Source organism: Armigeres subalbatus, chromosome 2 (assembly GCF_024139115.2).
Source record: "Armigeres subalbatus isolate Guangzhou_Male chromosome 2, GZ_Asu_2, whole genome shotgun sequence".
Lineage (NCBI taxonomy): Eukaryota > Metazoa > Arthropoda > Insecta > Diptera > Culicidae > Armigeres > Armigeres subalbatus.
Window position 1 is genome coordinate 148791091 of NC_085140.1, and position 24853 is coordinate 148815943.

Below are 24853 nucleotides of genomic sequence, written 5' to 3' on the forward strand. Positions count from 1 at the left end.
GGTTGCAGATGGCGGACGGTACGTGGAGGAGGCGAATGAACCACGAGTTGCATCAGCTGTTGGGAGAACCATCCATCGTTCACACCGCGAAAATCGGAAGACTGCGGTGGGCCGGGCACGTAGCCAGAATGTCGGACAGTAATCCGGTGAAAATGGTTCTCGACAACGATCCGACGGGAACAAGAAGGCGAGGTGCACAGCGGGCAAGGTGGATCGATCAGGTGGAGGACGATTTGCGGACCCTCCGCAGACTGCGTGGTTGACGAAGTGCAGCCATAGACCGAGCTGAATGGAGAAGACTTTTATGTGCAGCACAGGCCACTCCAGCCTTCTTCTTCTTCTTATTGGCATTACATCCCCACACTGGGACAGAGCCGCCTCGCAGCTTAGTGTTCATTAAGCACTTCCACAGTTATTAACTGCGAGGTTTCTAAGCCAAGTTACCATTTTTGCATTCGTATATCATGAGGCTAACACGATGATACTTTTATGCCCAGGGAAGTCGAGACAATTTCCAATCCGAAAATTGCCTAGACCGGCAACGGGAATCGAACCCAGCCACCCTCAGCATGGTCTTGCTTTGTAGCCGCGTGTCTTACCGCACGGCTAAGGAGGCCCCCCCCACAGCCTTAGTTTGATCAAATAAATAGGGTAGGGCATGTCGCTTGGACCGATTCGTCGTCATCTCGTGGGTAGTAATCTAAACAGCCAGGTATATCCGTTTCCATAAGAATAGAATTTCCGTTAGTATTCGTAGGAATACCAGAAATAATTTTTCGAAAGATTTTCGAAAGGAGTTTCTGAAAGTACTCTTGATTTTCATTTTTTGGAAAAATCTTGGTGGTATTTCCTGAAGAATTATTTACGAAAAATGGCAGAAGTTAATTCCCCAGGAATTCTTGAGAACATCCGAAAAATTCAGGTCAGTAGTAAGCCCCGGTTTAACTCTGGAATTGCCTTCTAGAAAATTATAATTATAGTCAAAACATTAACACACAGAAAAAATATTCAAAAAAAAAAATCATCCTATACTCCTATAGTGACCTTTTCAATTATAGACGATGAAATACAATTAAAATTCCGTTACATTCAAACTGCCTGGCATTTTTTTCAAATTAATTTATCGCTTGACGGCTCCAATTATAATTCTTACCACTGACGCCAAACCAAACCAATTACGTCAAAAATACTGGTTCCCCACCTCCACCAGAACTCTGAATTTCCCATGAAAATGTCTTCCAAATCAACGCTGGACACTATTTTCAATTTTCCCGGAAAACTCTTCTGACTCTAGGTGGAATTCTCTTTCATTTACGAGGGATGTTTTCTTATTTCTACTCAAAAATGCGCTGCATTTTCACTCAAATATTTTATGATTTTGCATGGGAAAATCTTTTGTATTTTCATGAGCAAGGGAAGACGCCCCAAACGTTTGAAATTTTTGAATTTTCATTTGAAGTTTAGTTAAGTTTTCACCGGAATTTGTTCTGAATATTATTGAAAATTATTTCAATAGTAATTCCAGAGTATTTTACTGTGAATTAATCTAATTTCTGAATCCAAGTGAACACTGTTAAGCACAGCTCAAAAACATGTACTTCAGAAAAAAAAAGTACAAAAAAAGTACAAAGTACTTCAGAGATTTAAAATGATCGTTGCCAGATCCTTAACTAAGCTGAGATGCTTCTAAAAAAAATTGCGTGGAGAGGACATTCCACGAGGTACCCTCCAGAATTGTATCTTTGGGTGCGAAAATCAATCTCTCAAAATTTCAGCTCAATCGCTTATTGCATAAGCTGGCGCATTTGATTTGAAGTTTGTATGGGGATTTCAGCCAAAATGTATAGGAAAATACACCTCCGTCACTCATTCGATCTAGAAATTGGTTCTGATTGCTCGATAGAGCTCAGAATTTGCAAAAACAGTAGTTGGTATGCTACAGAACAATTTCACAAAACATTGTATGATGATTAAATCTAGGATAGGATGTGCCAAGTAGTCAGTAAAAATCGTACCGATTTGCTGTCACAATCGTACCGGTTGCTGATTGGTTGAAAATGACAATCGATTACTTCGATTGGTGGCCGCGCGTTTTTCATACACGGAGAAACACGTTTACTCATTAATGGGTACTTTTTCTTTTCTATCTCTTTCTCTCTGCTGAAAATTTTACCCATTTTGGGAGAATAAGTGGATCTACTCATTTAAATGAGTAAATCCACTTATTCTCCTAAAATGGGTGATTTTTTCAGCAGAGAGAAAGAGATAGCAGAGAAAAAGTACCCATTAATGAGTAAACGATTTTTACCGGGTAGGGCAGCATGTTGTTAATTTGGCCGTGTTGCAGGTTTGTAAAGTTGATATTAAGCAAAATACGTAAATGTTTGAGTTCCAGTTTTTTGGTAAAAAATAAATTCATATTGAATTGCAAACGCCATATAAATTATTCTCAAGGGTTGTAAAGGTTTAAAACTATTGATTTTAAGCATTACGATTCACCTTTCTGTCATTTTGGATCTCAAAGTCATATTTTCATTAGCGAAAACTTCTCTCTGTTGGGTTTTCGCTTCTCTTACTTAAATAATGGAAAGAACGGAAAGCAAAACATCAAGTTCTGATACATGATATTTGGAAGATTTTGTACTAAATTACTTTGGCTGCACTGGCGACCATCTCGTCAAAGTAACCGACTAAAAAACAACAAGGCAGTCTCAATTCAGTTGTCACATCCTATCCTAGGATTAAATGAACTTTTATATAGTGTTCGGCTTCGGCTTCGATTAATAAATCCAAAACTACACATTTCAGCTCCTAATAAATCAGCCGAAAGCTATATAAAAGTTGGTATTGCCGTTTTTGCAATTCTGAGCTCAATCGAGCAATCAGAACCAATTTCCAGATCGAATGAGTGACGGAGGTGTATTTTCCTATACATTTTGGCTGAAATCCCCATACAAACTTCAAATCAAATGCGCCAGCTTATGCAACAAGCGATTGAGCTGAAATTTTAAGAGATTGGTTTTCTCACCAAAAGACACAATCCTGTGGGGTGCCTCTTTGGAATTCGACAACATTTTTTTCTCCCCATACTAAGCTGGGCCAGTCTAATCTATACTCTACAGTCTAAAAACATTGCAACGAATGAGATGGCACACGGAAAATCAAAATTGATGACTCCAAATTACAGCAATACAGCAGAAGTTCCGTCCTAAGAAGCAGACCATAACTTTTATATGACTGTACGTTGTTAAGGATCGAACCTTAGTCATCATTTCATTATGCCTAAGCTAGCGGATCAAGATGTTGGTTCTGTTTATATTTATACTAAAGCAACTGTCTTTGAAAATATTTTCCTTTGGATATTTAAAGGTTAATATCGTATATATTCGCGCATTTTTGCCTTTCTTGTACACCAGTTTTAAAAAATCTGAATTATGCGGGCCAGCGAACATTTGCAATTCTACTCATAAGCCTGTTTGATTAAACTCAATTAGAGAAAGATCATCATAATACAAACCATAGATCTTTTATTTGAATACGTTAGCAAGAAAATTGATGAATGAGCGATGCACAAAAAAATCAGTGAAAACACAAATGTATTCATAAACGCGATCGCACAATAAAGCAACAGAAAACGCAACATACCTTGTGCGGGATCCTGCTTCCCATTTAGATCCACGTGGTTCCCATTCGTCGTCAAACTACCATTGACATACCCGTTGCTGCTCTTCCTATGATCCTCCTTGCCATTATTCGGTTGCTTATAGCCATTGAGATGATACCCGTTCGTGTTGCCATACCCATTGATTTCCCCGTAGTTTCCATTCATCTTAATATTAGGGCTCTCGTTCTCGTCCAACTCCTTGGGACTGGCAACCCTGCCGTTCGGCATGTTACCGTTGACGTCCACCTTGGACCCATTGTAGTTCCCATTACTTACGCCATTATGCTTGCTCAGCAGTAAATTCCTATTATTCCTATACTCCACCGCATCGTGTCCCGGGCCGTTGGAAATCGAGGACAATTTTGAGACACCGAAATCTCCATTGGTATTGCTATGATTACTATTAGTGGAACTATGTTTATGATTATAGATCACAGATGGGGTTAGACTGGACACCCGCGAAGGGGGATCGTACTCGTTGATTGTTGCGTGGTGTAAGTGTTGCTGCTGTTGTGAACTGTTCAGTCGCCCGGTGAGGGAATCCTGTCCATTGCGGAGTCGCACCGGGACAGGCACAGTCGTTTGCTGCTGTAGGCTTTGGGTTAGAACGTAACCTGAATGGAATGGAAATGTTGATGGCACACAGAAAAAAAAGCGCGCAATAGCAAACAGTGGTTAGTGACGGAATAGAGTCGATGGGGTTCAAATCATCACACTTGCGCTGGTTAGGCGAAGCGGAATGTGCATTCTGAGAGCAACCGGTTGGATACAATTTACTTACCGTGACCGTTCGTATCTTCCTGAGTTTTGAACTGCGTGAGTTCTTGTTGTTCCCGCATGAAACTCTTTTGTCGCTCGGCTCGCTCGCGCCGCCTTCTCAGTCCTGGAGTCACTCCGGTTGTGTCTCGCGAGTTGTCATGATAGCCACCGCCGGTATGCACGTGATCACCTGAGTTTGCTGAACTAGAACTGTCTTCATCTTGGTGCTGCTGAATTGGTATTTTTAAGGAACCGTACAGTGTGACTGGGGCCACAGGCGGTGGTAAGGGTGGAGGTGGAGGCGGGGGAATATTTGGTGGTAGCAAGGAAGATGGTGGGGGTGGAGGCGGAATTGGAGGAGGTTGCATTGAAGGCGCAGTGCCGGTGCTGTGTCTCCGTGACTTCCGCCGATCACTGGTTTCGTTCGATCGATATCGGAGCGTTTTCCGCACGGTGTTGTCGGGGATACGAATGCCATCGGTTTCACCGTCTTCGAACCGGAGCACCGTTTCGTAAAGCTGAAGTTGATCCAGAAGATCGAGATCTGTGCCAGGGCGGGACATGTATCGTTGGATGATGCCTTCCATACCCTGCTGTTCGAGAAAGTCGCTTTCATCGTAGAAGCTATCCTGATCACTGAGGCCTGATAAGGTTTTGTTGATTAGGGAGGTTGCGTAGATTAGTAGTTCTGTATCGGCATTTTCGTAGTCTTTGAGCAGTCTGGAAATATGAATGTTGGAGGTTTTAGTAGTTTTAGCCATCTATTTGCGTAATTGAATCAGGTGACAATTCGTTTGTTCTGCTATCCTATTCGCTGATATTGATTTATTAAAAGATTTTCAAACGTTTAAAAAAAATCATCATAAAAATTGGTTGATTTATAAGTTTAAAAATCATATCAGCTCTCCAAAATGTGAGAAGTTATTATATTATTTGAAAACAAAGTAGCAGCCCTACGTCAAAATCACAAAACAGATAGACATCATAGAACAAACTGCAAATTTCGAAGTAGCTCTTCGAAGGCTCTTTGTGCATCAACAATCGACGAATGGCACTCCCGTATATCCAAGGCGAAAGAAAGAGAAAGCAAAGCATGCGATGCTGCTCTGTCTAATGCCGTTGTTCGGTAAAGCTTGACTTCCATTGCTAGGGTCGCTAGAGTTCCAAAATCATGGAAGGACCACATTCCACGGCAAAGATGCCTATATCACAGAGAAACAGACGTCTCACTTAGAACAAAATGCAATCAAAATCATCGTCACGAAAACATTGTCCCCCAATGCTAAAATCCCGGTGAGTGGCCAAGCGGCAACCAGATGGCGGTAGTGTGCAAACGTCAAACACAAGCAAAATCGATGAAAGCGCCATCGGTGGCCGATTGACCACCTACAAAAAGTTAAATAAACCGTTAAAAAGGTGTACGATGGAACATATGTTGAGTGAGACGTCTGTTTCTCTGTGCCTATATGTTATTTGTCAAAATGCTAGAAAAAGAAAGTTTTCAAGCTGAATCTGCTTTAAAAAGATGTAAATGAGGGGGAAGGGTCATTTGGCCGAAACCCATTTGGCCGAAAGATATTTGGCCGAATGCCACTAGGCCGAAAGTTGCTTGGCCGAATATACCATTTAGCCGATCAGACTATTAGGCTGAAAGTAATTTGGCCGAAAGGGTCGTTTAGCCGAAAGGGTCGTTTGACCGAAAGGGTCATTTGGCCGAAAAAGTCGTTTGGCGGAAAGGATCGTTTGGCCGAAAGGGTCATTTGGCCGAAAGGGTCATTTGGCCGAATAGGTCATTTGAAAAGTGAGAAATAAGAAGTAAGAAGAGAGACGTTTCAATTCTCATTCCACATTTCTCACTTCTCACTGTGAAAAATTAGTAGCGCGAAGTGAGTAGTGAGACGTATCACTACTCACTTCACGCTTCTCACTTTTTACAAAGAAAAGTGATAAATGAAGAGTGAGAAGTGAGACGTTTCTCTTCTTACTCCTAATTTCTCACTTTTCAAATGACCTATTCGGCCAAATGTCCTATTCAGCCAAATGACCCTTTCGGAATAATGACTCTTTCGGCCAAATGACTTTTTCGTCCAAGTAACCCTTTCGGCCAAACGACCCTTTCCACCAAACGACTCTTTCGGCCAAATGACCCTTTCTGCCTGATGACCCTTTCCACCAAATGACCCTTTTTGCCAAACGACCCTTTGGGCCAAATGACTTTCGGCCAGCTGGGTTTCGGCCTAATGGGTTGTTCGGCCTAGTGGTATTCGGCCAAATGGCTTTCGGTCGAATGCCAAATGACCCTTCCCCATAAATGAGATGCATACTTATCATAGTTCAAATGTTATCTTATTATATGAAAGTCATTGAATGCTCATTGCAATGGATGCCGGAAACTATTCGCTAATGGCAAATCATGCATCGAATAAGTCCATTTGATGTCTCCTGTTCTTTTAGTATGCCTTTTCTTAAAGGTATTCACAAATATCAAATCTATAAAAAATCATTTACTCACCTCATAATATTGTTCCAAGGCACCACACCCCGGGCGGTGTCCACGAAGCGAATTCCGCTGACCATCAGGTAGCAATTGCCCTCGCAGTACTCCACAAACACCAACAGCAACTTGAGAGCCGTTTTGACCACCAAACGATACTTGGAGGCAATCAGCGAGTACAGCCACTGGATCGTGGGGGAATGCTTCATGACCCCGTTCATGCCGTCCACGTACAGCATCACCTGTCCCAGGGCCCGAAGAATATAATTTTGGTAGTTCTGATCTGCCTCATTGCCGATCTGCACCAGACAGTTGAGTCCTCCGAGTGCGACGAAGCCATGCACCAGGTCCTTGTCTTCCTGGAAGATTTGCTTCAGCGAAAACAGCGCCCTCCGCAGCTCACGTCCTTCCGAGGAGAGAAGTTTTTCTGTAAAAAAAACGAACCAAAAAGGTCGAGTAAGATTAGAATGCTAGTGACTATTGAACTAATGTGACAAAAGCTATTTGTTCATCGAATTGTGGATCATTACCAAAGAAGTGGAAATATAAACCTTCTTCCCTAAAAGGAAGTATATTTCAGAAGAGTCTAAACATATGGGTCAGTGGGATCAAAGTGATAGAAACTTTCGCTTCGCTTACCTCGAGATCGGATTCCAAAATATTACATTCTATTTGTTGCTCGTTAAGATCCCTTTGTTTACCCACAGTTTCTTCCCAATTTATGTAATAGGCAACTTGAAAATTCGATGATCGGTGATTTATATTTTATTCTACGTTCATTTGATTACTCTCGAAATAAGGCAAATAAAAGTAAGTTATGCAACCAAGAAGATGTCTATTCGGTTTTCTTGAGAAAAAACATTCCTCGGTATCAAATCCGCTCTGGCACTGTGTTCCTTTGCGTAACACAGAAAAGGGAAAACTTTTCTTCATTTCTCTGGATAAGACAAACAATGCCATTCCGGTGGGCCGCGTTGAACCAGTGCTAAACTATTTCCGCTCGCACAATTGCCCCCGGGTCTTGCCTTCCTATTATGCGGGCAGCTATCCTGTTCATAGTTTTCACGATTCTTTGTTTCGGCTGAGACAAGGTTCGATTCACCTTCCCACTAAAAAAAGCTTTTCAACTTTTCTGCACATTTATACGACCAGCCAGTCGGTCTCGAGTGGGGCTCAGCTTCGTGATAGAGACATCCCCTTGGGTGGGTGGCGGAATTGTATCGAGTTTTTCGTTTGTGCTGGTCCGTCTGTCTGTCGGAATGCCGGAATCTCCAAACCGCACCGTCCCGTCCGGGAGAACGTCCGTCTGCTGGTGCGGAAAGAGTGCAACATGTGAGCCAAGCGGAGAGCAAAGCGATGCTCGTGTTTCGCTGCCGGCAATCCTTTCTCTTTCAACAGCAACTTGTCAGAACCGGCAACGATCCGAATCGATTGTGTGTTGGCGCCTAAACGTTGTTTTATTCCTAAGCAATGCAAAACGCTATTTGCCAAATGTCAGATAGTCAAAGTGAGGAAAGTTTGCTTCCTTCCTGCAGTGATTGATGGGTCTTTTTCAGCAACTTGTTCACCCACCATCGATAACTTTGCGTACTAAATATACAATGAATAGGGGCTTCCTGCTTGCATAAAAGGAATACCCCTCGTTTACCATATCAAATTGAATGAAAAACATTCGACGCAATAATAAGTAATCAATATTCGAGCCCAACCTTCAGTTATATTGTTAATATGAGCCACCACATGTATTTAAATATGAACGATTAGCTGGAGCTGTCTCTGCTATACGAAATATAGGAAAATTGTTCATTTTCCCCCTTTACCGCAAATACATTCCGAAGCCTTTTGGGTGCTGACGGATTTGATTACATGCTTCAAATACACTTAATGCTCAATTATTGGCCAACTAATATGTCGAAGTATGTAAGAATTCTGAATCTTAAATGTGTAGCTTCAATAACATTATTATTTTTGATTCAATGCACATTTGCTCGCAAAACTTAAAACTAATACATTGAATTATCTCTCAATGAATTAAAATGCACAAATAAGATAAATTGTTAATATTCAGACAGTCCATAGATTTACTGAAACATAAAAAACCAAATTAAGGTTTAGGATTAGTATAAGGATTATTAAAATTTTGATTAATTTTAATACAATAAAATATGAGAAATCTTGTACCTATACAAAAATGACGGATGTGTACAATTAGTAATTACTGATCTTGATCGACGAATACTTTTAACATTAATAAAGTGTATTTAACGTTACTGAATTTTAATTATTATTGTTTTGTTCAAAACGTATTTAGACCTCATATATACTAGATCATCTAATAATAGTAATTTTCTCATTAACGTGACTAATAAATGCGTGTTACCCATGATTGAGAGGTGCCTGTATACGTTTATTTTTATATTCATTGTTCATGCGATACCACTTCACTCATCGAACGCCAGGAAGCAACCTCAAAATGAGAACGAGCTGAATCGGTCGATGGCGGATGGAGCGGTAAAATCGATCAATTCCGGCCTTCAGCGAATCAGCAAGTGACGAAGGACAGGAACTGATGACACAATTCAGGACTGTCTATGGCTGGTTGTTCGCTTGACACATGTTATTGTGCGACACTGCACTAGTTACAGAACGGTTATGAAGGCATGTCAGTTGCACAACTGGCTGACAGGTGATTTTGGCGGAGGGGTTTTAATCTTCCTGTGTCTTTTGTTTTGGTAAATGGAATGTATTATTCTGTCTTTTGCTTGGGAATGTATTATGCTTTCTCCTTGAATATTTTATTCTTGCCTTATTACGTTAAGTTATACATTTTATATCACGGCTTTTTATTATGCAATTTAAGAAATATCTGATCACGTGTTCAGTCGCCTCTCTACATCTCGATATTGAAGAGACCATAAAGGTAAGGAGAGTTCGAGCAATGGGAGGAATAATGAAATGGATACTAGATCGAAAAAAGCTTGTTGCTATGAAAAACGACAACAGAACAAATGAATAATTTGATTGAGAAACTGCAAAGGGTAACCGTACCCTTAGTGGAGGTAGCACCAATAGTGGAGGTAGTCGATAGAGGAGGGGTTAAAATGGTATTTATCACAATTATACACTTTACGATGATTTCAGTTGATGCGTCGTGCTTTAAATATCCTCTTAAATGCGAGTTATCCTAAGATTGATTTTCCTTAATCAAAAAAGACTCCCTGGCACCTATACTGCCGCTAACCGCAAGTCGAGCACATCTGTATATGGGCGTCCATATACAGATGTGCTCGACTTGCGGTTAGCGGCAGTATAGTGGTGCAACTGTATCAATAGTGGCGAGTCTCATAAGAAATCAATTGGTAGCACCACTATGGGAACCAAAATTAATTTTTACCTCCACTAAAGGAACAGTGTACCCATTAGTGGTGCAAGCAATATTGAAGTTAAATAACATCAATCTCATTTTTGTTAGCAAATTTATTAGTTTATCTATTAGCTAAGATATTAAAGCTGTAAAGTTCCCATAATTATCGATTTTAAAAAAACTACTAAAACCACCACCGTTACCCTATCATTTTTTCTAATTCATATAAATCAGTTTATGGCTTGGAAAGGTGAAATGCATGAACGGTACCCGTTATTTCTTGTCAAAAATGCTTAAAAAATCCTTGACAAGTACTCACAAATGAGTTATAATAAAAATCATTACTGTTATTATTTGCAAAAAATAAAAGGACGAATAAAACTTTCAAAAATTTTTGGGGTGACAAAATCGAGTCGAAAACGTGACAGAATCGGGAAGTGATAAAATCGGGTCAACACTGTATACCCATTTTACACAATTGGCACCGAATATTTTGATTTCTTCGATACGGATCAACAGTTTTTGGCAAAACTTAACATCCTGGGACACTTTCAGTTCGAAAACTGCAAGCAGTACTTCAAAATTGCGTATTTTTGGACGAGGATTCAGAATATAGCAAAATCTCATTTTTGCCAAAAAGTCACGGTTAGAAAAAAAACCCAGATTAATCCACCTAGCGGTGATGGTGCCTTTCTCGTTCGTTCAAAAGGTTTGGGAAAATCTAAAATTACACCAATATGCGGATTGGTCTTATTTTTCATATTTGTTTAGGGTAAATCACTACTTGGGCCTATGGACCCCATTCCCGGCTCACTGCACAGAAAGCTAATGATTTATACTGTTTAGTAGCCGTAGGTTTATGATTGATCATTTTAAAAAAGTCTCCTATTTATCTCGCACAATACTCAATATTTTTCAACCATTTATTTCACTCCTAATCGATCCAATTATAGAAAATAAAATGTAGATTTCAAACTTTTGCTCTTCGTTGCAACACCACTAAGCCGGAGTGATTCTTTCAACTTTTACAAAACGGTATCATCAAATAAACACCTACCTGAAAATCGTCACAGTGCTCGATACAACCATTGCTTCAGGCTGTTTATCACCACACAATAATGCTAATCTCACGCACTTCAATCTTTTGTAATTGTTCGTATCACTAGATTTTATATAAACATATTGGAATACATTTAAAAATGTATCCTCAAACCGAACAAAAAATCACCTCGGCCCAAGAACTTCTAGCTGTACAGTGCTGCCAAAAGGCCATAAGTCTTATTTTAGTATGAAGATAATCCTTCATCGTTAATAGAAAAACTGTCTAATACGTTGACGCTATCATGTTATTTATAATTCTCTCGATTTCAAAAGGTGGAAAAGATATTGTTTTTAAGTGTTTGGAAGAAATTTGGATGAGTAAATATATCTTCTCAACCAAATAAAAATGATTATGAATAATACCATCTGGCATCTTGTTGTCGTGGAACGTGCATATTTTTGTTTACGTCGCATTTTCTACCGTCCCGAGAGAGAGAATGAGAGAATGATGTTGAGAGATTGAGTAAAATATTGCGTATGCCGAGGAGATTTGGGGTATGCCGGATAAGCAATCGCCTATGACTGAAATGAGTGCTGCACCATGTTAATTTAAATCAAATAAAAGCTTTTTCAAGCGGTGTTTAGCAAGAATAACTATTTTTGAAGCAGAGGTGAACCCCATCGCAATATTACACGGCCCACAAAATTCAGAAAAGTTGCCCCTAGTCATAAATATCAATTAAATAATGCAGTCGTGCGCATGTTAGGCCGGGAATGGGGTGAGAAACCCTATATGCATAAAAAACTCTCGTCAAACGCAATTTGTGGCAAACAAATCGGATGCGCATAAGAGCAAAAAATGGCATTTTATTTTGTAGTTTTAAAATTAGTATTTTCGCCATAACTTTTGACCCAATTGTACGATCCAGCCAAGTTTCTATAGGAAACAATGGGACAAGATTCTGCGTCGAATGCAATCTGTTGCGAGCGACCTGAGAAGCACACATATTGCACATCAATCACAGTAACTTATATATGATCGGATTCAGTCACAATATGGTTACTGCAAATCTATGACAAAAGGTCGAAAGACAAAAAGTCGAAAGGACAAAAGGTCGAAAGACAAAAGGTCGAAAAACAGAAGGTCGAAAAGACAAAACGTCGAAAGGGACAAATGTCGAAAAGAACAAAATGTCTAAAGGGACAAAAGGTCGATAAAGAACGAGTTGGGTATATTCTAAAGGAATGTGTTAAATGCATTTATTTTGATGCAGAAATACCACACTCATCTCATCAATCAAAGTTGAAGAATGAGCAATTTTCAAAGAAGGAGTAATTACTATGAACCAATATTATGAATACCTAGATAGTTCTGTTAGAAATAATAAAAGATTGTTAATTTAAGAAATGAATAAAACTTGTATTGCGCGAGACAGAGTTGTTCTATACAGTTGGCAAAAAAATTGCCCTTTTATTTCTCACTATTTTTAACAATTGAATAAAAATCATTGAATGAGTGCAAATAATAGATGGAGATCTAGATTTTCTAAATGTCACTTCAATCTGTCTAAATAGTGCACGCCGCAGCCACACAAGTGCGCGCATTAAAAATACACCGGTGTGTAAAGGCTCCTCAAAGTCTAAGCGATTTTATCCCCGAGCTGGCGACAGCTTGTTGCGGCGATTATATCGTTGGGTGGATGCTGGCAATGCTCGATTTACGCATCCATACCAACAGAATCGCAGTCGCCAGGCAATAGAATCGCGTCGCGATTGTCTCATCGCGTGTATTTGGGGGAACCTTAATACACGCCGATGTGTTTGATGTGCGGCGTGCGCCATTTTTAAAGAACGAAGTGATATTTATAAAACTCAAACATCCATCTGTACATATTGAATGAGTTTTATGTATTTGCTAAAATTGTGAAAAATAAAAAGCAGAGTTTTGCCAATTGTGTAGGGCAACTCTGGTGCGGAATTGATTCTCTCCGTTTCAGTTTCTTGTCTATTTCGACCTTTTGTGTTTTTTGTTTTTTATTTTGTTCACCCTTTTGTCCCATTCGACGTTTTGTCCCTTTCGACCTTTTGTCCCATTCGACGTTTCGTCCTTTCGACCTTTTGTCCCTTTCGGCCTTTTGTCTTTCGACCTTTTGTCCCTAACCCGGTTACTGCAACCAGATTTGTTGAACTTCCCGAGTAACACACATGTTGTAGAGTAGTTACAGCAACTCATATGCAACCAATTTTGGTCACATTTGAGTTGCTGTAACCAAATCAGAGTAAGTTGTGCTACTAGGGTTGTGTTGCTTGGGGAATAGATGAAGTCTAAGTGCTAAAAAAGTGAGCTAGACTTTTTTGAACTCTTTTTCACAATAAATAGTAATTTTACCATAACTTCTAAGCCCATAGTCCGATCTGGCTAATTTTCAATAAAAAACAATGAGACATTCTGCGTCGAATGCAATTTTTTGTGAGCAAATCGGTTGAGAATAAGTGCCCGAAAAATTAGTGGCATTTTTTAAGCTATTTTTTCGTATGAATTTGTATTTTGGCCATAACTTTCGATCCCATAGTCCGATCTGGCCAATTTTAAAAAGGAAACAATGGGACAGGATTTTGCGTCGAATGCAATTTGTTGCAAGCAAATCGGTTGAGGATAAGTGCCCGAAAAATGAGTGACATTTTTACGCGATTTTTTCGTATAAATTTGTATTTTAACCATAACTTTTGATCCCATAGTCCGATCTGGCCAATTTCAAATAGGAAACAATGGGACAGGATTTTGCGTCGAATGCAATTTGTTGCAAGCAAATCGGTTGAGGATAAATGCCCTAAAAATGAGTGACATTTTTTACGCGATTTTTTCGTATGAATATGTGTTTTGGCCATAACTTTCGATCCCATAGTCCGACCTGGCCAATTTCAAATAGGAAACAATGGGACAGGATTCTGCGTCGAATGCAACTTGTTGTGAGCAAATCGGTTGAGGATAAGTGCCCGAAAAATGAGTGACATTTTTTACGCGATTTTCCCGTATGAATTTGTATTTTGGCCATAACTTTCGATCCCATAGTCCGATCTGGCCAATTTCAAATAGGAAACAATGGGACAGGATTCTGCGTCGAATGCAATTTGTTGCGAGTAAATCGGTTGAGGATAAGTGCCCGAAAAATGAGTGACTTTTTTTTTGAGTAGTTTTGCACACACACACACACACACATACACACACACACACACACACACACACACACACACACACAGACATCACCTCGATTCGTCGAACTGAGTCGATTGGTATATAACATTATGGGTCTCCGGGCCTTCTATGAAAAGTTTGTTTTTGGAGCGATCATATAGCCTTTACCGTATACTTAGTATACGAGAAAGGCAAAAAGTACCTAATACATATTAGGTACTTTTCACTCAAATCGGGAGTTAGTGTTGGAACCCAAAATTAGGTAAATTATTCTCAAAGTTAAGTAAAATTTACTTAATATTAAGTAAAACATACTTAATTTTAAATAGAAGCTTACCAAAAAATAAGAAAATTTTATTTAAGTTTTGTAAACACTTAACGTTGGGTTCCCACACTTTACTGTTCTTTTTGATTAGTTTTGCTCTTCATTTTATGACAACAAAGGGAAGAGGGAGGAAGAAGCAAAAGAAAAAAAATAGGTATTATTAAGTATTTTATTATCTTTATTAAGGAGACTTTCAGCCCTAGGCTGGCTCGTCTCCACAATATTAAGTACTTTTTTCTAACAGTTTTTCAAACAAACGGTTCAAATGTCATTCCTTGTTTTTGATGTGTTTGTTATTGTTCCGATCCGGTCTAGTTGCCAAGAATGTTGAATATATCGACATAGGTAAAGAAAATCCTGAACAAAATATGACCCGAACACATCGAGATAATGTATGTAAAAAAACCAACACCAAGCAAACCATCGACATAGGAAGAGATATCGAGATATAGTTCGATCATTTAGTAATTTGCGTTCGATCATTTAGTAGTTTGTCAATAAATCATTCCAGAAGCTGAATTTTAAAATGTGTTGTATGGTGGACTTCTAGTGCGAAGGTTTTTCTACAACTTTGCCTAATGGTTTGTTGATTGGATTCCACTAGTAACGGAGTTATAGCTATAGCTTCAGCCACTTAGACTAAATGATAACAAAATTCCAATCATTTAGTTTAAGTTACTGCAACTAGCGCTATAACTCCTTTACTAATAAAATTCAAATAATAAACAATTGAGCAGAGTTGTAGAAAAAGCTTCGCAATAGAAGTCCCCTATACAACACATTTTGAAATTCAGCTTCTGGAATGAGTTATTGACAAACTACTAAATGATCGAAGGCAAATTACTAAATGATCGAAAACATCCTTGGATATAGAACATCGAGATGTAATAAGTCGACTGTAATTTTTGTTTCCTATTTTGGAAACAAAAGGGTAACACCATTGGAAATGGCAAATAAATTCCAGTTTTGATGCTGTATGTAATGGAAGACACTGCTGTCAAACACGTTTCATTCGTGCCAGGGAAAATCCTTCGAAACGTCCATCAAAAAATCTATCACCCGGGTGAAAAAGAGTCGTCATGGATAAAATGAGAAGAAAGCTCTAGCTGCCAGATGAGTGAAATAAACGATGGCGGGCTCAACAGGCCTAAAATTTAAAAAAAAATGCTGGGTTATGGGCTTTAGGGCAGAAGGTCGAAAGACAAAAGGTCGAAGGACAAAAGGTCGACGGACAAAAGGTCGAAGGCACAAATGGTCGGAAGCCCGGAAGTTGTGATTTAAAAATCTTAAGCTCTGTACACATGAAAAATACAAAATATATGACAACAAGTTTCAAAACATGATCCTAAACCTGTCATAAGACGAGTTTTTACAATCCCATTGAATTCCACCACCTAATTGTATCTTGACAGGTACGTATTTCGACCTCAAAAGTAAGGCCGTCTTCAGTGTCTCGTACTTGACTCGACTACGTACGAGACTAGTACGAGACACTGAAGACGGCCTTACTTTTGAGGTCAAAATACGTATCTGTCAAGATACAATTAAGTGGTGGAATTCAATGGGATTGTATAAACTCGCCTTATGACAGGTGAAAACATTCCACTAAAAAGCTCAAAATAATTTTCTTATCATGATCCTAAAGAAAAATCCATTTATTGGATTTCCCAGAGATGTCTCCTTCTTTATTTCATGGGCAGTTCTTTAACCAATTTACAGTGATTATACAGCCAGGGCGAGCATTGGAATCATTTTAATTAACACTAAAATGCGCGTGAGGTTATATTTTGTACAACATTAGCGAAAAAATATTTATCATGGTACACAATCATGATTGTGCATATGTATTATGTATATTGCATATTGATGGTAGAAGTTTGTGTAGAAATAAGAGGTTGTGGGTACAAGTCCAGACTGTCCCATCGTTCTCACAAACAGTCTGTAGTCCAGCTATCTAAATCGCTCAAAATGGTATCTTATATTACAATTTCCTTTTGCCCAAATACATAAATTCCATTGTAAAAACATTCTAAGTTGTTGAAAATATGGCCCAATCTGACCCCCATTTGGCCAATTGTCACCCCCGATGACGGTTCCTGCATCAAAGTTTTTCTTTGTATTGTTCTCAATACTATGGCTTTTCAATTTTAGGGGCCGTACACTTATTACGTAAGCACTTATGGGGGGAGGAGGCCGTCATTTTCTTACGCACCATGTAAATAAAAAATCATTTGTATGAAAAAATCTTACAGGGGGAGGGTGGGTGTCAAAAATCTAGAAAAAATGCTTACGTAATATGTGTATGTCCCCTTAATTAATTTTGTTATTTTGACGTTTTGTCCCTTCGACCTTTTGTCCTCTCGAAATTTTGTACTTTCGACCTTTTGTCTATTCGACCTTTTGTCCCGTCGACCTTTTGTCCATTCGACCTTTTGTCCTTCATCCTTTTGTCCTTTGACCTTTTGTCATAAATTACAGTAATATTGAAATATTGTGGGCAAAGCATCTGTACAGAATTTTTACAGCAGCAGAATTTCGTACAGTACGATGAATGCGATAGATCATTTCGTTTGGATGCCGCAGTTTCGCACCAAACTGCTACTCATCAGACAGTTTCGGATTTGATCGAACGTGTCATTCGGGCGAATGTCGTTTGGCCGAATGCCGTTTGGCTGAATAGTTGAATAAAATCTTAGATTGAGAGTATTGAAATATGAGTAATGACAAATTAGTTAGACAATATTAAAGTGTTCAGAAAGTGTTCAGTGAGAGGTGAGGAATGAGACAATTCTCATATCTCATAATGAATAAGGCGCCACCGATTTTCTAGGAAATTTTGAGGTACGTTCAAAATCCTCGGAGGTACGCATAGGTACGCATTTGGTACACCAACTTAGATGTATTTGATTTCAAATTTAATGATAAGTGGCCTGTCAGCTAGAAAAGTTAAAAATGAAATATGTATCCTTCCATCTTCCTTCTCTCTGTTCTCCCTTCTACTTCTAGAGGGACTTTCTTCTTTCTTCTATCTTCTTTCTTCTTTCTTCTATCTTCTTACTTTTTTCTTCATTCTTTTCCTTCTTCATTCTTTTTCTTCCTTATCCCTTCTTCCTTCTTGCATCCTTTTTTCTTTGTTGTTTCTTCTTCTTTCTTCCTTTTTCCTTTTTCCATTTTCGTTTTTCTTCTTCCACCTTCCTTTATCTTTCTTCCGTCCTCCATTTTCCTACTTCCAACTTCCTTCTTCATTGTTCTTGCTTCCTTCTTCCTCCTTACTTCTTCCTTCTTGTTTATCTTACTTCATGCTTCTTTCTTTTTATTTCCTCCTACTTCCTTCTTTCTTGTTCCTTTCTCCATATCCCTACTTATTCCTTCTGGTATCTTTCTTCTTCCTTCTACCGTGTTGTATCTTTCGTCTTCCTTCTTCCTCCTTCCTTCCTTCTTCTTTCTTTTCTTTTCCTTCTTCTTCTTTCTTTCTTTCTTTTTCTTTCGTCATTCTCAATTCTTCCTTTTTCTTACTTTCTTCTTCCTTCTGCCTTAAACTTTCTTCCGTCTTCTTTATTCCATCTTTCTTTTCTTTTTCCCCTCTTTCATCTGCATTCTTCCTTACCCAAGTAACATTTTAAGTTTTATAACGCTCTTGAAGTCCATAATTTACTCTACAAGAGTGTGATAAAACCAGCATAAAGCAAAAATGTTACTAGGATATTTCTACTGCCTCGGTCCGTTTTCCGTTTATCCTTATTATTTTTACTTATTTTTATTTTTGTCTTTCTTCATCCCTATTTTTTTAATCTTTCGTTTATTTGGAAGGCTCATTTACCGTGGAGCGTTACGGAGCCGAAGGCAAGTTTAACAACACATCTCGTGATTCTTATACATAGTTTTGGGGAACCGAAAGACTCGCGGTTTGGTCGAGGTTTTTCTTCATTGGCATTACATCCCCACACTGGACACTGGGACAGAGCCGCCTCGCAGCTTAGTATTCATTAAGCACTTCCACAGTTATTAACTGCGAGGTTTCTAAGCCAGGTTACCATTTTTGCATTCGTATATCATGAGGCTAACACGATGATACTTTTATGCCCAGAGAAGTCGAGACAATTTCCAATCCGAAAATTGCCTAGACCGACACCGGGAATCGAACCCAGCCACCCTCAGCATGGTCTTGCTTTGTAGCCGCGCGTCTTACCGCACGGCTAAGGTCGAAGTTAGAGAGTACAATAATACAGTAGGAAAGAAAGGATTTTAGGGTACAGTAATTACGATGCTGATGTTCAAAAAGTTGACATTCCTCGCGATGCTTCTCATCTGTAACGGAAACTTCATCCATATTCTTTCTCTTCTATTCTTTCGTGTCTCTTATACTATATTTCTTTCTTTTTCCTTCTTCCTTATTATTTTTCCTCTCCTCTTTCTTTTTCTTTCTGTCCTGCATCTCACCACTAACTTCACACTACCCAATTTTTATCTCTCACTGCTCGTCTTTTTCTTATTACTCCCTTCTTGTTCTCACTGCTTAACTATTACATCTCACTTCTCATCTATCACTTCTCATTTCCTATTTCTCATTTCCCATTTCACTTCTTACTTGTTACTGAACACATCTCATTACTCACTGCCATTCCGTAGTACTCATTTCTCACTACTCTGTACTGACTTCGAGTATCTCATTTCTTAGTTCCCACGACAATATTATTCGATTTGTGTGACTTAGAGAGGCGATCGAACTTTTTAATTTGACTGCTAACTACTGACGACAACGTCAGCCACTCGGTGATTTGCCGCTGAAACGCCATAAGGTTCCACCAAACATGCGAGACGTGACGCGCTTCTATCGCTTGGCGACTGCGATGCTGTAGCCGTTGGTATGGAAGCGTAAATGGAACATTGCCTGCAGCGACCCAACGATAGAATGGCGGCGACTAGTTGTCGTCGTCGCGGCGATGAAATCACTTAGGTCTGTGGGAGCCTATAAACGTCATCCATACGAATAAGTTTACTTCATCATCTTCCTCCGACGCTCGCTCGTTGAACAATGACCCGATGAAAATAATTCTCGATAGTGCTCTGACGGTCACAAGAAGCCGAGGTGCGCAGCGAGAAAGGTGAATCGATCAGGTGGAAGACGATCATCAGACCTTACGTAGATTGCGTGATTAGCGACGAGCAGCTATGGACCGAGTAGAATGAAGAAATCGCTTACTTACCTACATTGCGCTGATAGGACTGTCATCTTAGACGAATTTCGCGCCAACCTTTCTATGGGGCTGGCAGCACCATCTCAGAATCGAATGTAACTGGTGGGCATAAAGATATGGTATTTCTAAATGTCTGTCGATGTAACTCTAAAATGACAAGACCTACAAAAAAGTGTTGTCTGGCAGACTGTCGTGAAATACCCTCTTTTTAGAGGCTAGATATCAATTCATGAGGTTTGACGAAATTATAGCGCATGAATATGCCTACGACTTTGTTTAACAGAACATTGCTGTCAATATGTAAGGAGCCACAAAGTACGTCACGCTTTTAGGGGAAAAGGGATCTCCAAGCAAGGTGAGGATGCATATAAGGAATCTAGAGATTTAATACAAAAAGTGTGACAAAACGGGGAGGAGGGTTGAAAAGCGCCAATTTTTGCGTGACAAGCTTTGTGAATCTTTCCTAATCTAGGGCGTTGCAGACGAGATGTAATTTAAATTATCTAGGCTAGATAAATAACAAAGAGACGCAATGTCAAAATTGGAACAGTGCGTTTGCTGTCAAACCAGTTGTTCCAAACAGGGGGGAATAAGCATGTCATCCTTGGCAAGTGCAACATTGTATTAAAATCAAAATGCACTCGTGTTTTCAAGGGCACTCCATTCAAAACGGGAGCCACACACAACTGTTATTTTTATTATTCCAGCTTTGCTGTGTAATAAAAATGACAGTTGTGTGAAATTTCAGTTTTGAATGGGGTTCCCTTGAAAACGCGAGTACACTTTATATTGAATTCGGTGAGGCTTTTCCTCAAAGGTAGGAGTATAGTGCCACTTGCATAATGCAGAAATTTTAATTCAAATAACATTATGTGAAATGACACATGCATCTAGAAATTTCAGTCTATAGCCTTATTTGTTTTATTTAGAGCAATGTACTTTTGTACTGGGGTGTAGAACTACTAGGCGTTATGAGCTCGTCAAAAATTATTAAGTGAATTTAGCTTCTGAAAGAAAATGTGGACAACTTGACAAATTGAAGCTAATCACAAGCCTCAAAATTTTACAAGTTCTAAATAGTCAATCACAAGCAGAAACTACGAATGGAACGGTCGCATACTAATTCTCACAATCAATGCACTGTTTTAATAACACAACTATTTTACTTGCACCCTTGATCAACGTAATAGTTGTTCCCATCCCTATAAAATTACAGCAAAATTTGATCAATGGCATCCAATCTGCTCAACAAATTATGATTATAGATTTGCCATTCCACACCTCCACCCACTGAATCGTGATCTAATACCCAGCCAAATCGAACCCTCCGAGCAATTCCTCAAAACTAGAAGCTGTTGGGCAAGACCACAAAGATTGCTGTTTTCCTTCCGAATTCGAACTTTCCCTTTGGCTGCCGGCCGGGGCGAAGAAAGGGCTACTTGCTGGTAAGGGTTTGCCTGCATACAAAGTAGCAGACCCAACAGCAGCAGTAACGGAAAGGTCAAGGTAAGAGGCGAAAGTGCTTGATCCGAACCGCCTTTTTACACTTCTATTGAATGGGGATCGGAATAATTTGGCTCAATCAGCATGATAATGAAATTTAATGATGGCGAATTCTGCGCGGTAGTGGTGGGCGGGTGTAACCATCGTTAGCAGCTGGATTCAAATGATGAACCTCTAGAGCCTCTGAGAGTCGGATGCCTCTTTCTATCGTTCGAACATGATTATGCGGATCCGGACGATAGACAAGCTGAAACAAGCCTATAATCATCTAAACTTTGACATCGCATTTATCGAATTTATTTGATTTGCGGAAGGAAGCTGGTTAGTGATTTCTGTGCCATGAAAGATTGTTGCCTAAACTTTCTTACGCTAAGTGCAGAAGCATGATACGTACAATACCTCAATAAATGCTACTTGTTTGAAGTGCTTTCACATCAAACGACGGGATGGGATAACTCAAGTTATCCTGTCCATCACATCTAAACTACTGTGTGAAAGTGAAAATTGTTATTTATCTGCATATTTTTTAACCTTCGGCGTTCATTCGTCAGGAATACGATTCATAAATTGTTATCTCTTTTCCCGAGCATTATATCAAATAAATAGTATCGAGGCTTTTTTTCATATTCTCTATTACACGGGATTTCATTAATTGATCGTTTTACTTTGACCTTGAATGCTATTGTCGATTTTAAGTATATTGTAAAGAAATCATTCCAATGACAAAATGTTGCTCGTAGACTGATCAGACTTTGTGCGCTATCTGTTCATCGCAGCAGATCGAAAAAGTCGAGAAACAACGAGATTACCGTCGTTTCTAAATTCAATATAATAATATAAATATGATCCATTTTTAATCAATCCATTTCAAAGAAATTTTCTCTATGGTCATGTGTCAGTCACACTTATCTGGCTCATCTCATTTGCACTAATATCGCACCAAACTAAAGTCAATGGATTAGCACAAATCCCATTTTCCAAGCCACTGTGTCACATTTGCATAAGAATTTCAACGACATTCGTTATTCCGAACTGACAATCGATTATTTGTTCCAGTTCTCACTAAATCACAACTCCCATTGATCAATAGATTTCCCGCTGCCACACGGTTAAAAATGCAAATTCACGCAAATTTGGAGGCGCTACTGGAGTTAACCTCATTGTTATCGAAATTCTTTCCACCCGTATCGTCGGTTTACTAATCTTATGTCAGTTGCTTACTACACAGGACACAATGCAGGGAGATATTTATGTGCATCGAAGCAAAGAAAAAAAAACGATATGCGCTGAAATACAAATAATATGCAGAGTTGGGTATTTGGGAGCCACACCGGCTCTTGTTCTTGTTTTCTCGCACGCACGACGCACCCCTGTCTGGTTGGCTCCCGAGATTTGCATAATCCCAACATTTAATTAAAATTCATCAGAAGTAGGATGCTTTCCGAATTGACCTGCCCGTACCCGTTCACAGCGCAGTTTTAGGAATTGGATTATCTGATTGCTGCGGCTTTTCAGTGCCACTGTTTTATTAGTTCGCGATTTGATGTTCCGTCGACAAACTAATCAAAAATGGTTGCCGGTTCACTGAACTAGACATGCAGCATGCGATCAATGAGATCTGTTGGCGGAAAGGAGTAAGCTTCACGTGATTTGCCGCCCAAAATTAAAATATTTGTGTACGTAGACTTATGGTTATGATGGTTTTATTGGTATTTATTATATTCGTATACGGGGCCCTCCTTAGCCGTGCGGTAAGACGCGCGGCTACAAAGCAAGACCATGCTGAGGGTGGCTGGGTTCGATTCCCGGTGCCGGTCTAGGCAATTTTCGGATTGGAAATTATCTCGACTTCCCTGGGCATAAAAGTATCATCGTGTTAGCCTCATGATATACGAATGCGAAAATGGTAACCTGGCTTAGAAACCTCGCAGTTAATAACTGTGGAAGAGCCTAATGAACACTAAGCTGCGAGGCGGCTCTGTCCCAGTGTGGGGATGTAATGCCAATAAGAAGAAGAAGAAGATATTCGTATACATTTTTTTTGTGGTCAATAAATAACGAAAAACGCTTAGCTTTCCAAGAAAAAGCCAATTGTCATGAGGAAATAGTAAACTTTCAAATCAAAACTACCAATTAATAATTACAATTCTTTAAATATATAAAAACTAGCTTTATGTACCCGGCCTTGCTCGGAACTGCCAGTTTGGTTTGCAGTTTTCTTTTACAATCGGAAAATGATAAAACCAATTGGTCAACAGGGTAATTGTGTTTACTTATTCATACTTTATCATTTGATTAAAAGAAGGCCTTTGGAAACATTGACTGATTTTGAAGAAGGGATCGTGGGTTTGAAAGGTCTTATGTCTTATTCCGGGACCGGAGATATTTCTAAAGAAGGAAAAACATCCATCGTTGCCGTATTCCGGGCAACGCATATTTTTAAAGAAGGGATCACACCCACCATTGCCTTATTCCGGGCAAATGCCTACTTTTAAAGAAGCAATCACATCCACCATTCCGGAGGAAACACATTAATCATTGCTTTTCACTGGGCATACCATTATTCCGATGAACAACAATTATCATTGTTTTATACCCAGCAAATGCTTGCTTTCTATGCAAGATTTTTCTGATGCTGTTCATAATTATCCCAAATGTCCTTCATGTCGAATGACCTTAGGCCAAATAGTGCTATGTTAATGGCCTGCTTCATTCAGGGATGTCATTTTCAGGGAAATGTCATATTCTGGGATATGTGTATCGGGAAGTATCATTTTCGGGAAATATAATTTTCGTTAGTCATTTTTGGAGAAATGTTATTTCCGGGAAAATGTTATTGTCGAGAATTTGCTATTTTTAAGGAATTCTGGCAATTTGTTTTCGGAGCATTGTACAATGTCAAAGAACCTCGGATGTACTAAATAAGAGGGATTTTAAATTAAGTCGTTTTTTAAACAATATCCTTCCATTCCAAAAGTCTTTCCAGCCTCTCTATAATAGTTTCCTTTGGGCAGAGATTACGTGTTTACGTGCTTGGTATGGATTGTTCTATGCGATAAAAAGGTATACTAAACTGTTCGCTTAATAAATATACCCTCTCTCTCATTTAGCTGTGGCACTCCTACCCAGTCTGATATAGTCTTCCTTAGACAGATAATATAGGTTCCAAATTTGGTGGACATCGATAAATGGGTTCAGAAGTCATGCTGAATTGATCGATAATTAAACAATACCCCTCTCCCAACCCTCCCCCTTTTAAAATGACTTAACCACATCCACTAAAATCGCTTCCTCAGGACAGACAATAAT

At 39.2% G+C, this 24853-nt stretch overlaps 1 protein-coding gene across 3 annotated transcripts in view; it reads right to left on the reverse strand.

Annotated features, from left to right (window-relative positions):
• Positions 1 to 24853, reverse strand: part of LOC134210994 (FH1/FH2 domain-containing protein 3) — a 492884-nt gene that overhangs the window by 54873 nt on the left and 413158 nt on the right. For all 3 annotated transcript variants that reach the window (XR_009978903.1, XM_062687493.1, XM_062687494.1), the window contains 3 exons: positions 6936 to 7344; positions 4446 to 5143; positions 3646 to 4278 (listed from right to left, as the gene is read on the reverse strand). Coding sequence is in view for 2 of the 3 variants with exons in the window: in XM_062687493.1 (XP_062543477.1) it covers positions 3646 to 4278; positions 4446 to 5143; positions 6936 to 7344 (1740 nt within the window). In the remaining variant the exon portion in view is untranslated. The remainder of the gene's footprint in view (positions 1 to 3645; positions 4279 to 4445; positions 5144 to 6935; positions 7345 to 24853) is intronic.